Genomic DNA, 14,633 nt, shown 5'->3' on the forward strand with positions numbered 1-14,633 from the left:
AAATGGGAATTAAGATTAAATATAAGTGGATTAAACTAATGACAACAGGTACAGCAACCAGCCTTAGAACTGACAATGAAGATACTGAAGTGGTGGACAGCTTCTGCCCTTTAGGGTCAACCATCAACTGCAAAGGAACAAGCAGTCAAGAAACATGCCACAGACTAGCACTTGGTAGGGCAGCCATGAAGGCCTTGGAAAAGATATTCAGATACCCTGATGTGTCTATACCTAAAAACATCAGAATCATGCAGGCAATGGTTTTCTCAGTGACAAAATTGAATCCATGAAAGTAAAAGTTGGAGTTTGAAGGAGCAGAATAGAAAGAGTATTGATGCTTTTGAACTTTGGTGTTGGAGAAGACTCCATGGATAGTCAAGGAAAGGGGGAAAAAATGGATCATAGAAAAATTCAGACTTCTCACTTGAGGCACAAATGACCAGGCTCAAATTATCATATTTTGGACACATTAGGTGAAGAGTTAACTCTCTTGAGAAGCCTATAATGCTGGGAAGGTGGAAAGAAATGAGACTTAAGACATCCTGGAGAAAAAGAAACGTGATTCTGATTGCTTGCATATACATGAATGTCTGTCATTTTATAAGGAACTTTTAAAATGCTTACTGACCTACCCACCAATTCCTGATTAGCAAACAATACTAGGGAAGTGATTGCTATACACAAGAAGAGTATGTTCACCAGTAAAGAATTTGAGTTATGGGTTATTTGTAGTGAACCTGGAGAAGCTGAAAAGTTCATGCTGCTGTGTGATGTAATAAGGCACACCGTTTCACATTTCAAGAACCTGTTGCCTTGCCTGGTTGCATCATGAAGCAGTGTACTGTGGCTAAGAGTTTCCAGATATAATGCTATTATAAAGTTTATATGGATTTCAACAATTAGCCTTCTCTGAGAAAATATCCCTTTCATAATCTGATTCTTGGTAATTAATCCTGGCTATATCAGTAAATTGATTACTTCCTTTTATGTCAGTTTATCTATCAGTGGTATAAATAAATACACATCACACTATAACAGGAGTTCTACTGGGTACTTTCACCATTGCTATTATTAAACATTCTTTCTTCACATCTGAACAACTATTCTACCAATGGGGAAATGAAAATAATTAACATCATTTTTAGGCATCAGGTGATTCCAAATAACCTCTGAGTCTAAGGACCAAAACTCTGTAGAAATAAAGATGTAAAAATAAAGTAAATGAAAGAGGGTAAACAGATAAAAGAGGGAGGAATTATAAAACTGGTGACAGGAATGAGGACAGTAATATGTTACATCCGAACATATGTATGATTCACTCTATTTCCAGTTATTAAAGTAATATTCAGAGACCCAATTATCCACATATTTTGGATATCTCCCTGTTTATTTTGTAAAGGAACTATCATGAACCAGTATTATGTACCAGAACTATTCCTGTCAGGAGATCCTGTCAGGAGAACAAAAATTGATGATCAAGAATTCAGAGGCTGGAGAATTAGAAGGAACCCAAATCATTCTTTTCTCCACAGTAGGAAAGTCAAACCAGATTGCAGACTCTGCAGATGTCCTTTTTTATGACAACTCTTCCTTTTCAAGGAATCAACTACTTTTGCTAGTAAAACTCAACCAGAGGCAACAAATATATTGGGTAGATGTACTTTTGGATATTTTAAAAATGAAAAGAAAATAGATTATAGATTTTAACAATAAGCAGAACCTGCAAATGATCAAACACAAAGCACATAGCTTTCAGCCACAATACTGACCCTGAAATACTTCCTTAAATGGAACAATACATTTATCCTTTGTAACATATAATGTAAAACTTTTGGCCCTCCAAGCTGAATGCAGCCAGTCAGAAGCACCCAATGACCTGTTTTTCCAGTTCTCATTAGTTTTTCAGCCTTAATCCAGTGGGCTGAGTTCAGTTTGGAAAGACACAGACTGTGCTGGACTGACTGTGCCTCAAAAGAATTCCTAATAATAATAATATGTAGCAGTTATATAACCCTTCAGAATATAATCACATACAAAGTTGGGCTGAACTCTTTTAACAACCATGTAATGTTGTAGAAGGCAATGGAAAACCCCTGCAGCACTACATTTCCCCAGAAAATCATCAGTGGCTGTGAGCAAATAGAGCAACACCAAAAGAATGCATAGCTTTGATGGTCACCAACCTCCAGTTAGGAGATGGTACAAAAAGAACAACCATATAAAGAAGGATACAACTATCCTTCTGCATATATAGGCACCTACTGGATCAACATCTGCTTTATGTAAATACTGTCCTATATTCTTGGGTCTGAAGAAGCTGCTTGGACAAGCAGAGGAGCCTATCAAACCAAAAGAAAAGAAGTCCAGTTGCCATGACTCAACCTCCAGCTTGTTTCTAGATGTTTGGTTTCAGGCTACCCATCACAAAGCTATTTCATACCAAAATAAACAATAAATGCAGAATCCCTGGTCAAAGAAGAAAGGGTAAAATATTATCCTGGTAATGATGTTTTTCTATTACTATAGAGTTTTTTATGTATAAGATAGTTCAATCTAGTCATCGAGCTCCCCTATCAGAAATAGCTAGCATCCTTTTTGATTTAGCCAGAGGAGCCTTCCTGGTATACATGTTCCATTAAATACAAGACATGTATCACTATTAAAATGAAGACTTCAAGATCTATCAAAAATCCATATCCAGATCTACAGAGAGATGAATCTGGATTGGAGTTCATCCCCCCACCCTCCCCGCAAAAGCTAAATAGCTGGATCTGATAACTATTGTTTGGGAACCATGCTGTGTTCTGAGAAATCTACTTTGTTACAGTCATGAGATGTGTGAGTATATACAACTGGGCTTATAAAAAGACTTTCCATAAAGCAGCTTTTCCTAGACCCAACTTCATTTAAGCTATGTCTAAATGTGTGTGTGTGAGTGTGTGTTCTAGAGATAAAAGTCGTGCGTTGCAATAGCACTTTAGAGACAAGACAGCTCTTATGGGCAGAAATGAGAATGCTCTATTGTATCACTTTGTGCTTGCTGCATTACGGTCAATGTGTTTAAGACAAAATGCAGGTATAAAGCAGTAACCGCAGGGAAAAAACCCCAGACAATTAATCGGAGAAGAAACAAAATGATTCTGAAAGGACAGACTGTTTTATATCTGCCAAAATAATTTTATTTGCTAAAATTAAGATGGCTGCAATTGGGTGTAGAAATCATCCTAATTCCAGAGCTCCACTGTCCTGATTTTACAAACATTTTCCCAGCATTAAAATAGCAACAAGTAGGAGACTCAGGAAGACAGGTTTTTTTAATTAAAAACTTTATTATTTTTTTATTTTCATTACAATTCACAGTTTATACATGGTAAGACAACTTTTCTTACCATGTTGACATTCAGAACACTGTGCTGGGGGGTCAATGGTGGTGATGGGGCCTTTTCTTTGAAGAGCTTGGCCTGATATATATTTAATGGAACCTTACTGATCTGAGATGTACACTCTTGTTAACTCTTCACTGATCGCTATTTACACCTATAACTTAGATTTGTTAGAAAAAAATGAAGCATTCATAAATTTAACATTCATAGTTTATACTGCTATTAATAATCAAATGATATGGATTTGTTATTTGAACAGAATCCAATTGAAGTCCCATTTTGTATTAAATACTCAGAGCCAAGAGTGAAGGCCTCAAATAGCTCTGTAAGTGTAAGCTCCTGTTATTTCAGTGGAGTCTTGCACCTTAGTTATGCTTTGAGGATCAGGCTGCCTATTAATCTTTTAAGGGGTATTTATATACAGCCAGGTTGCAATAGAATAAAATGTTGAAAACAATTTAAAAGACAAGCCATTCCATTCCATTATTTTAAATTCTGCGTTCCTTCTGAATCTCATACACACACTTAGAAACAGAAGACACAAGAGGCTATAAAATTAAGTTATTTTCCTTTAAAACAATCAAAGAAATCCTAAGGATTGGTTTCAGATCTGCGTATCAGCCTATTATAACCAACCAAGAACTGTCTGTTCAATCGTAGTCTGATTGTGCTATTGATCAACTATTTTCCATGTCTGCATTTGTCTTCAGATACCCTCTAAATCCTTGGTGTTGAAAGTCACAGTGATGCCAGTTTCAATTGCATTCCTACTTTTATGCCCAGCTGCAGTGGGCAAAAGTGTAGGATGTAACATTCAAGGAAAGCAATCCAGCAGGCACAATCCCTGTGCTAAGTGAGCATCTAGCATGACACAGCTAAAACAAACAAAGGAAAAAAACCTGAACTCTTTTCTGCCCGCAGCACTGCATTTACTAGTAACTGACCTGCTGCTGATTCAGGATTGTTCTGCATTCTTTATATGCAAAGGAATCTATTGCACCAAGTTATAACTCTTGTCAGATAATTTACTAATACAAAACTGAAGATTTTTGGTACATGGTGCATGGGTATGAAAAGTTGACTATAACTAATGAGACCCAACATGGATCCATAAATTCTACATATCAATTGAGTGTACATGTATTATCTGCACCTGAGTTTAAAAAAAAAAAACAAAAACTTATAGGGGACACCTTTTGCAACCCTTATAATTGCAGTGCCTTTAAAGCTAGATTAGAAGTGGCATTTTGATGTCCTTGATTTGGCATATTTCTTAACGCTGGTATCCTTGGCTTTAGACATCCTTAAAACATGATTAGGGGGAGGGCAAGAGGAAATATAAACATGAGATATAGTACTCATGCAAGAACCAACCAACAAACTAACAAAAACCCATATGAAAGTTATAGAGGTTCTGTTTCTTTAAAAGATAAGGCACTGACAAAAATTTCTTAGGTAAAAGGCTGCATAAGATTTTCTTGCCATTTACATATAGATTGTAGTCCATGTATGGTCCATTCCTAGGCTTGGCATGGTAGACCCTGAAAAGTTTAAGGACTGATCTCTCAAAGCTACATTGTTAACCTAAACCAGCATTATTCATTCTTAACGCCTTGTGGCACAACAGGAGAGATGGAAAAAACAAAAGCAAAAGCAAAAACCAGTCTGGGCACCAAATTTTTTTTAAAAAGGCATTGACCATTGCTTGGTCCAGCATTTGTCAATGACCAAAGTGCCATTCGTCTTGTGTCTTTCAAGAAATATAATGATGACTCTGAATCCATATTGTGGGCGGATTTCTGTTGGAACTCATGCATATGATTTTTAAAAAATGCTATCGGCATCGGTTATGGACAGAGGGGAAAATAATCAGGACCTACAAGATAAGTCTAAACCATAGGTGGCTTCTTATTAAAAGATCAGGATTCAAAGTCACTGCTACTTAATGTTCTCAATCACAGCAATTTCTTCAGCTGCACAGTGAGGAGTCAAGCCATTCATATAAATGCTATCTGTCTTTGTGATGGCAGGCAAGATATCTTTCTCGCTGGTGAGGTGGTTGACGGACAAGGTTCTTTTGCAAGGAGTCAGGTCTTGGCTGTGATTCACTGCCATTTCTGCAGACAGCTTTCTTTTGATGGAGGTAGCCCGCTGGAACTTGTCATAGATCTCAACGCTCAGTCGCCGGCGGGTTTCTTTGAACTCTGCAGTAACATTGGCTGTCCACTCAGCTGCATGAGCTCTGAACTCTCCCACCTAAGGAACCAGGTGGGAAGAAGAGGAAGGAGGAGAGAGAGAGAGTCAGCATTGCCACACATCCTTTAAAAAATGGTGTATGTGGATACAGTTGCAAAAGGGAAAAAAAACAACCTGACAGCAAGCAACTGCCCCTTCTATGAGATCTTCTGTGCCTTGGCTATTTCCTTGCATAGTTAATTAATCTCTACTTTGTTCCAGTCCGAGGACTGCGCTGATTCCTTGCTCATCTAATAAAAAGGACACACGTTGCAATAGCTAAGATCTCTGCCTCTAAAACATTTCATAGCTCTTTTTATAATGTTATATAGGCCAGTGAGGTGAAATTGCTTTTGAAAATTAAGGCTTGACAGCTGAGACAATCCCAGCTGGACAGGGGAGCTGAATTCCCAGCAATCCAGAGGGCATGTTATGTATTGTTACCAGGGGAGATGCCATGGTTATTTATGGACGCCATGGCTTGTGCATGTAACAATTCCTGTGAGAGCCAACATAGGCCTTTCTATATTTAGATGGAGAGGGCTTTTAAAAGAAAAATGTCAGCTGTCGCAGTTCTATTTTTAGTGCCAGTTCCAACTGAGGATTAATGCAAGTGACAGTTTTAGTCTTGTCAGCAGAACAATTGCCAGCTTTTCCTTCCACTGCAGTATTACATTATAATGTGAAACTTACAGTATACTAGAATAAGATGCTTCCTGAGATTAACATTTTCCAGTCTGACACAAATAGGGCTCAGAGGATTGATGTAATGATATGAGAAAAATATTCCTTTAACTAATTAAGTTCATTGACATTATTGGATTATGACATTAACTTGAAAGGAATAATCCCCGGAACCTAAAATGCCCCCCTCCAAAGAATAATTGACAGAGAAATGTTCTAAATCCAAAACTCCTGTGTAATGCCCAGCTTTCCCCACTTTGCCAACACAGGATTGCTTATTCAATTGAAACCAGTCCTGGACGACCCTCTCCCCATAAATGGTGTGTGTGACACTCTTTTATATTTGTGCACATAGAGGTAGTCCTCACTTATTGACTCCCTCATTTAGCGACCCTTCAAAGTTACAAAGGTGTAAAAAAACAGTTTTGCAACCAGTGCTCACATTTACAACTGTCACAGCATCCTGCAGTCACACAATCGCTATCTGCATGCTTCACAACCAGCTTCCGACAAGCAGAGTTAATGAAGAACGCAGAAGTAAAATCACAATGTCTTGCTTAACGAATGTAGCGATTCCCTTAATGACCAAATGGGAAGTAACATTATAAGCCTGTCATGGTGATTTTCCACTTAGCAACTGAGCTGCCAGTCCCAACTGTGGTTGCTAAGGGAGGACGATCTGTATTCATGTGTGTAAGTGTATATCTATGCACACACTCCTTCCAAAAGTTACATTCCAAAATGTGCCAAAACCAGGACAAAAGAAAAATTGATATTAATGAAATTAATAACTATTGATTGAAAATAATTTCCTATAAAATAAGGTACTCCATTTGTAAAATAGATCCCTATTTATATATATGAACTATTCCCTCACACACAAACCACTCTTTCACAGATACACAAATGTACATCCATACACATTTCCCTCCTTCTTTCCAGTGAAACAAAAATAAGGGGTGGGAAGGGTGGTGGACACAATGGAATTGTAGAAAGAGGAAAGTATAATTGTAATGGGTAGCAAAGAGAAAGAGGAGGACAAAGCTGGGGGAAGAAGTAACTGCACAGGGAAGGAACCCAAGATAAACCCTGTTTATCTATTGTAAAAAGGGTTGACTTACTTACTTACTTATTTATTGTATTTATATAGCTGCCCATCTCACACAACGTGACTGGGTGGCAAACAACAGTTACTGAAATTTCTTCCAAGAGTTGCTATGTCCCCCCAAACAGCCCTGCTTTCCAGCAGGAGTGTCTGCAGCTATTTGCACATCATATCCAATAGCACTTTTCAGCAGCATCTTCTATTCTTCTTAGTGAATACAATCTTTCTGCCAAATTTACAGATAATTGTGAGGGAGGGGGGGACCTGTCTATCTTTTGAGGAAATAGGGTAGCTACGTGAGATATCATTTTTATTTATTATACTTAATAGACCAAGATCTCACAGTATCTTTAGAAATCCTAACATAGAAGAAATACAATTGAAATCAAGAAATTACTGATTTTAAACTTAATTCATTCAAAACAGGAGTAGATACAACAGTCAGTGTTAGATGTAATTTTTGAGAGAACTTTTAAAAAATTATTTTTATTGCAGCTTTATTCAAGTACTTTTTATTGAATCAAAGTTCTCTCCTCATTACAATCCTATGAGGAAAGTTAATCTGAGAGGCACAACTGGTCCTGGTCCCACAAGGAGCTCCACAGCTGAGAAGAGCTTTGAGTCTGTTTCTCCAGTCCTACTCAGATACTACTTTTTCCTAAATTTAAATCATGTGGTCAATTGTTTTTCAAATGAATCATCCTAATTAATAATTATGTGGCAAACTTTACAATTCAAGAGATAGAACATGCTGGGGAAAGCTAGAATATTCTGCTGGGGTGGTGGTAGTTTTACAGAAGTAAATTTTCCAGAAAAGAAAGTGGTTCTACTAAAATGAATGTATTTATACATTTATTTTTATTCTGATATTGCATCTGTTATCTTAATTAGTACTTTTTAATGATGAAGATGATTTAAAGATAGTGAAGGAAATCTAGAATTATTTAAAGATACAAGAAAAAACCTAGGAATTTCCCCCCCCCACCCCCAGTTTATACCATACACCTATGATTCTAAACAGAAGTATGAGAGGAGCACCCTTACTTGCCAGAATAGATGCCAATATACTTGTGGAATAATTAAAGTATTGGGCTATGTCCAGAGAGATGGATGTTCAAGCTCATCCTCAGCTATGGAACTTCACTGGAAGATTTTGGGTCCACCACTCTCTTTTAGAACAGCTGACCACACAAACAGTTTTTTTGTTTGTTTGTTTATGGAAAAACTGAAGGAGAGAGTATACACCTGGAGGAAAGGTGTGATATACAGTATATTGTAACACATACGTACATATATACCTACAGTCAAAAGTCCCCAAACATCCTGGAGGAAAAAGAGCAAGTAAGAGCTCATCCCATCCTAGCATTTTCATCCTTCTTTGTCCCCAAGTCAAATCTCTCTCTATCATATAGAGTTTTCATTAACTGTTAGCAGCCCAGAGTCATGCATATGTATGGGCAGCAATATAAATTAAACAAATAAATTATCCAAGATTCTTGAGGCCTATCTTCCTCAGTGAGGTGTTCTGTTTCAATTACCAGGGTTTCAATTCATATTTTCAACAAAACAAAGTACCTTTTCAAAGACATGTACAGCCTGAATATTTGTATCAGCCCCAATTTGCATGGTTCATTACATTCAAAAAAGAAATGATAGACTCTTAATTGAATTATTTCCAAGTGAATCTCTTTATAAAAATTAGAAACACTTAAATAAATTAATGTAACCGTGAAATATTCAATCACTGACAAGCAAGTAGGTACTAAATGTGCATAGTTGTTTAAAAAAAAATTAAGTGACATGAATTAAGAAGTATATGTTATTAAAAAACTACCTCATTTGGTTTTAAATACAGAGTCACCATTATGTCCATATTGCTTTTCCAGACTAAATCAAAATGAGAGATACTGATTAGTCCTAATTAAATAATAATAATAATAAAATAATAATAAATACAATAAATATTAATTTATTATACTACAAATTTCTACTCTAATTTCTCATACACATTATTTTCAAAACTGGACTCTTTTTTAAAAATCATGTCCTGTTTTATGGAGTCCTTCACTCAAAGAATGTAGTGAAACACCCTCTTCTTTCCTCCCCTTTGCTGTCTATACTAGGGATACCAATTTCTGGATTTTGTTGCCCTGATGTGGGTTGAAAATTTAATTAAATAAATGAGATGGGGCTTGTTCAGAGAGTACTTGTATTAAAGCTTTAGCCAGCTTTAAAAGGAAACTTAGTTTTATTTATTTGATTTATAAAATACCTTCCTGTCCAAGTAAGTTGATCAAAGTAGTTAAACGTATAGTAAAAATATAGGACAGCTTAGACTTAGCTTAGACTAAGATAAGCAACCCAATGAAATATATAATTATATTTAGATTTAGATTTAGGTTTATAAGATACTGTGCAGAACCCTCAAACTCCCAGGCCTCTGATAGAGGACCTGACACTGAGGAAGATACATATCATCCATAGGGGTAAGAGGGGATTTTTATACTGTATATAATAAAACAGCAGAAGAAAGGTACTAATATCATCCTAAAATGGGTAAAAAAAAACTTGGTTGAAGAAAAGTACTTTGAGCCTTTTCAAGAGGTGGAGGGAATGGGAATGGGCTAAGTACAACTCCTAAAGGAATGTTTTCCATAGTTAAATAATTAAATGAAAAAACTTCCTTTCCTAGATGGCTGGCAGTGAGTCTCTACAAGAACACTTCTTTAAATGTGTCTGTTCCGTAGACGTTAGTATCAGCTAAGCCAGAGAAAGGTAAGCAGCCCCTCCAATAACCTTTTTTCCCAGAAAACAACTGATGATCAGCATAACCTAGGGGTAGAGGGGGACCAAAAGGCAGGAAAAGATTGAGAAGTATCATTCCTCCTTATCGTCCAAGAATGACAAGAGTGCAGTATAGAAGTCCATGTTTTATGTCTCAACAGCTAAAATTTGCCTACATCTGACCAGTTAACTCTTTAGATACGCATAAACAAATTATTCCAAAATGGCACCCAAATTATGATAAATTTACTCAAATTGTTTTGTCACAATGGGTGCCTGTAGTCTATGTAATATTAATTTAGAAATGAAATAGTCCATAACATTGTGATGTTTTAACATCACCCTAGATGCCTTTAAATGGAGGCAATTCATAAACCCTACATATGTAATACAGAATTAATACAAGAAACAGTAAGATCCTTTTTTTGAAGAGTGATTATATATCACTCTATCTATATATAGTGGTATCATTCTTCTCCGCTGTATCTGAACACAGTTGTTTGCAATAATAATGGTCCAGATAGATTCTTCGGACTCCCAAGACTGCTGTGTCCTAAAATGCACTTAAAGAAATGTTATATTTTCATAATACAGCTCACTTTCCCATGGATTGATAAATTTGGATGGGCTCAAAAGGTTATGAGCGGAGAACTATGTAATTTTCAGACTGCCAGAGCACATAAGCAACAAACTATTGTAATTTAATTCTTCTTCCTACTATAAAATGTTTACTGCCTGTTCAGCCTTTTTTTGTCCTTGAGGTATGACATTTTCTCAAGCTACACTCAATTTTATCTTAATCTGTAGCCTGGCAGTAACTCAGTAACTGATGCTGCATGATTGAAATTCCAGTCCTTTATGTAAGCGAAAGTGCAACTCCACATATCTTACTGTGCTTTAGAACCTCTCTTTTTTGTTGTGCTTTGAATAGTAATAATATTATTTCTGTCTGCACTTAACATACACATTATTATTTCTAGATAATGAGTGCATTCCAGTATTGCATGAGAGGGAACTTTCTGCTCCTCGTCTCCCTCTTGAAGCTTTTATACTCTTAAAAATGATTTGGCAGCTTAGAGAACCATCTGGAGCAAATTTCTGAAGTGTACATGGAGGGCTGCAGAAGGAGGGGGAACTGCCTCCTCTCATTTTCATCAGCATAAACAGGCTCTGATTATTATAAACTGGATTTCATCATTTGTGGACATATTCTTTCAATAACGTTTTTGCTACTGTTTAAGAGGAGAAAAAATATTGTTAAAATATGTTTTAATAAACAACCATTCCAAGCATCTAGGAGCCAGTCTGCAAAATTCTAATTGTTCAGAGAGCAGTTTCCAAAGTAAGTGACATTGTTCAATATACCGACCCAACATTTGCTTCAAGTACTTTGACTACTGGAGATTCAGTATTGGTGGAGAGTGGGAATTTCCTATTCTTACAACACCTTTATAAAATAGTCTTTTTATGTGTACCTATATAACATATGCTTTACCAGCTTTCAAGAAGTTTGTAAAGACCTTTTTATTTTGGAGGAACTTTTAATCATTTGGCTGAACTTTTCTTGTATTTGAATGTTCATAAACATTTATTGACTTTGTATTGATTAATTTTACGTACAAGATGAACAGGTTAATTAAAATGTTTAACTGGTGAGGCCCATTCATATCTGAAACAAATGAACAAACAAACATATAGTTATCTCCTTAGACTAGAAGAGCTCAATCCAGTCAAATATTCTGGCATTTAACAGGCTCTATTCTTACATATCACCCTATTAATTTAGGCCAGAATTCTCATGAAACTCACGTGGAAGTTTCCATTAAAGCCTACTATAAAGACAATTTGTTTGGAAGAAGGAAGGAAAAGTTATAGATTAAATGCAGGTATTAAAATATTCTTGCTCTCTTGTCATTTGGTTACAAATACTGCTCCTTTGGTTTTACTCTTCCATAAATGATTCTCTTGCTCTCACAATACAATTAATCAGAGATAAGGACAGGGCTCCAGAAAACTCCAAAAACCTGGATTTGGTCCCAGGCCTGAGATTAATGTATTACTGTATTTTCAGGGCCCCTGTTTCATTTGTTTTGTGCTGCTTTTAAGATCATTTTAGTCTAGGCTGTTTGTATGGTTTTACATTTTATCTGTTTTTATGGATTTTTATTTTTTGGGTTCTGTACACCACCCAGATTTCACTGGAGAAGGGTGGCCATAACAAATCTGACAAATAAATAAATAAAATAAACCTCATGACTATGTGATCTGAATGATAAGCATTATTTAATGGATACATCATAAACTAGCTTACTAGATATACAGACAGAGTAGGATAAGTAGTAGATTTAGTATAAAACAAATGTTCTACTGAAGTAAAGTTATTTTATTGCATATGTGAGTCCAGAGGCTTGATTCAGATTATTTTTCAATTAATTGTTCTTCATGCAGAATTATATACCCTTCTACCATTACTGTCGTAAGTGGAAAATTAAATAAAATAACAAACAGGTAGGTTCAAGCCGTTCCAGTACTCCAATGGGCAGGGTGAACTATTGAAGGCCTGAGATGGATTCAATGTACTTTACTTCCTTTTCTGTAATTTCTTAATGTTATGAGTAATGCATTGTCTGAAGTTCTGAAATCATTTTCCTTGATGTTTTTTGTCAGTTGTTTAAAAATAAAACTTCCCATTATTCTCCTGAGACTACATCAGGCTAACTAGAAAGAATAGTTGTGTCACATTAGTCATGCAGAAGACTAGAATGGAGAACATGTTGTCTTTGCTTTCTGAAATCACTTTTTCAATCTCTCAGGAATTGCTGAGTGTGCTTCTACTTCAAAAACAGATGACTCAGGTGGAGTCACTAGAAAGCAGGGTTCTTGTGCCAATTTGGTGTTTGCCTAGCAAAGCTGCTGCACTCTTGTTTTGCAGATTGCCAGTAGAGGAATTTCTTGAAACTGAAAATATAAGATTCTTAGTGGCCTTTAATAACTTTCCAGGCTTTTTTCTTCTTGTACCCCCCCCCCCAATATATTAAAATGAGGCCTAATACCCCAGAAACCAAATAAAGGAAGCTCTATATTTTATAATCCACCTAGATGACTATGCCATTTTATAATGACTGAAGCTCATAATGGTTTTGAAGCCAAAGTCACATGGATGACTCTGGGGGCACAATATGTACCTACATTCCATGGCTATTCTAAAAACAACCGTATTCTTCTGATATAGAATATCAGAAAATCATAATAACAATTTCATAACCTCAGAGAAGAATATGTATATACAGTCCATAGCTATACTTTAAAACAATCTATTCTTCTGGAAGAAAGAACAAGGTCCGTTATTTTTTTACATTTTAAATAAGCCCTGTTTCAGAGACTATTTTAATGCCATGAAAAAGTTCTTTCACTTGTCCCCTTTTTTCTTTCTCAGCAAAAATCTTACAAAATCTTTCCCCTTTTCATTCCATAGGAACTTGCCCACTCCAAGCAAGCACTAAGGTTTTTAGAGATAATGAGTTGCAGTAGATATTGGCAAATTAGATTTGGAGAAACCCATGTTCAAATCCAACCTACCCTCTCCCTTGGCCATGAATTTGACCTTAATCATAATGGTTATTGTCAACATTAGAGAGCAAGGACGGCATTGGAGCTTAGTCTGAAGTCCCTAAAACATTTTTGTAACTCTATTTTACAAATCTTTATGAAGATGGGCTTAGTAGTGTCATAGGTGCCTGGCAGAAACCATGATGATGTCACAATGCACTTGATATTTCCTGCCTCTCCTTGCCTCTCCCTGTGGGACCCCTTGAGTAGTAGTTATAATAACTTTTAGCTAATCCTTGTGTGAAATTCATATTTTTCTGAAATCAACTGAGAAATCCTCACTGATTACAGTGACTCAAATCTGCATTGCCTGTGATAATAAAAAACATTCAAAGACATCAAAGAGAAGCAGTAAAAATAGTGGAACACCATTAAAATATAACAATAAAAAATCTAACAATAAAGGAAGTGGTAACCTCTCACCACCAGTCCAAACTTCTATACCAAAGACTTCTCTAGATTTAAAACACACACACACACACACACACACTTCTCCCTGCTAATGGAAGGATGACAAAAGAAAAGATTGATCTCTCTTGACAGAAAGTTCCAAAGCCTAGAAAAAAGTAATTGAGAAGGTGCTGTCTTACATTGCCTCTGGATATATCTTTGATGGTGGTGATAATAAAATAAAAAGACCTTTTCAAGCATCTTAAAGTCTGGGCAGGCTAATAAGGAAGAATATGATCCTTTCGATAGACTAATTTCATGCCACATAGATCTTTATAAATTGTAACAGCACTTTGAATTTTACACAGGAAAGATAGGCAGCAAATAAAGTCACATATTCCCTATGACCAGTCTTAGTCAATAATTTGACTTTGACATTCTGG

The 14,633-nt window shown here is 36.1% G+C and overlaps 1 protein-coding gene across 2 annotated transcripts in view; it reads right to left on the reverse strand.

Moving 5' to 3' along the window:
• Positions 1-3,348: 3,348 nt before the first annotated feature.
• The window catches only part of KCNK2 (potassium two pore domain channel subfamily K member 2), a 78,816-nt gene continuing 67,531 nt past the window's right edge, over positions 3,349-14,633 (reverse strand). For both annotated transcript variants that reach the window (XM_088146703.1, XM_088146702.1), the window contains exon 7: positions 3,349-5,639. In XM_088146703.1, the coding sequence (XP_088002829.1) occupies positions 5,322-5,639 (318 nt within the window). In that variant the 3' untranslated portion in view covers positions 3,349-5,321. The remainder of the gene's footprint in view (positions 5,640-14,633) is intronic.

Source organism: Python bivittatus, unplaced genomic scaffold (assembly GCF_059951505.1).
Source record: "Python bivittatus isolate LINGU-HERP-01145 unplaced genomic scaffold, Pbiv_v1 ctg000020_np1212, whole genome shotgun sequence".
In the NCBI taxonomy this organism is placed as follows: Eukaryota; Metazoa; Chordata; class Lepidosauria; order Squamata; family Pythonidae; genus Python; species Python bivittatus.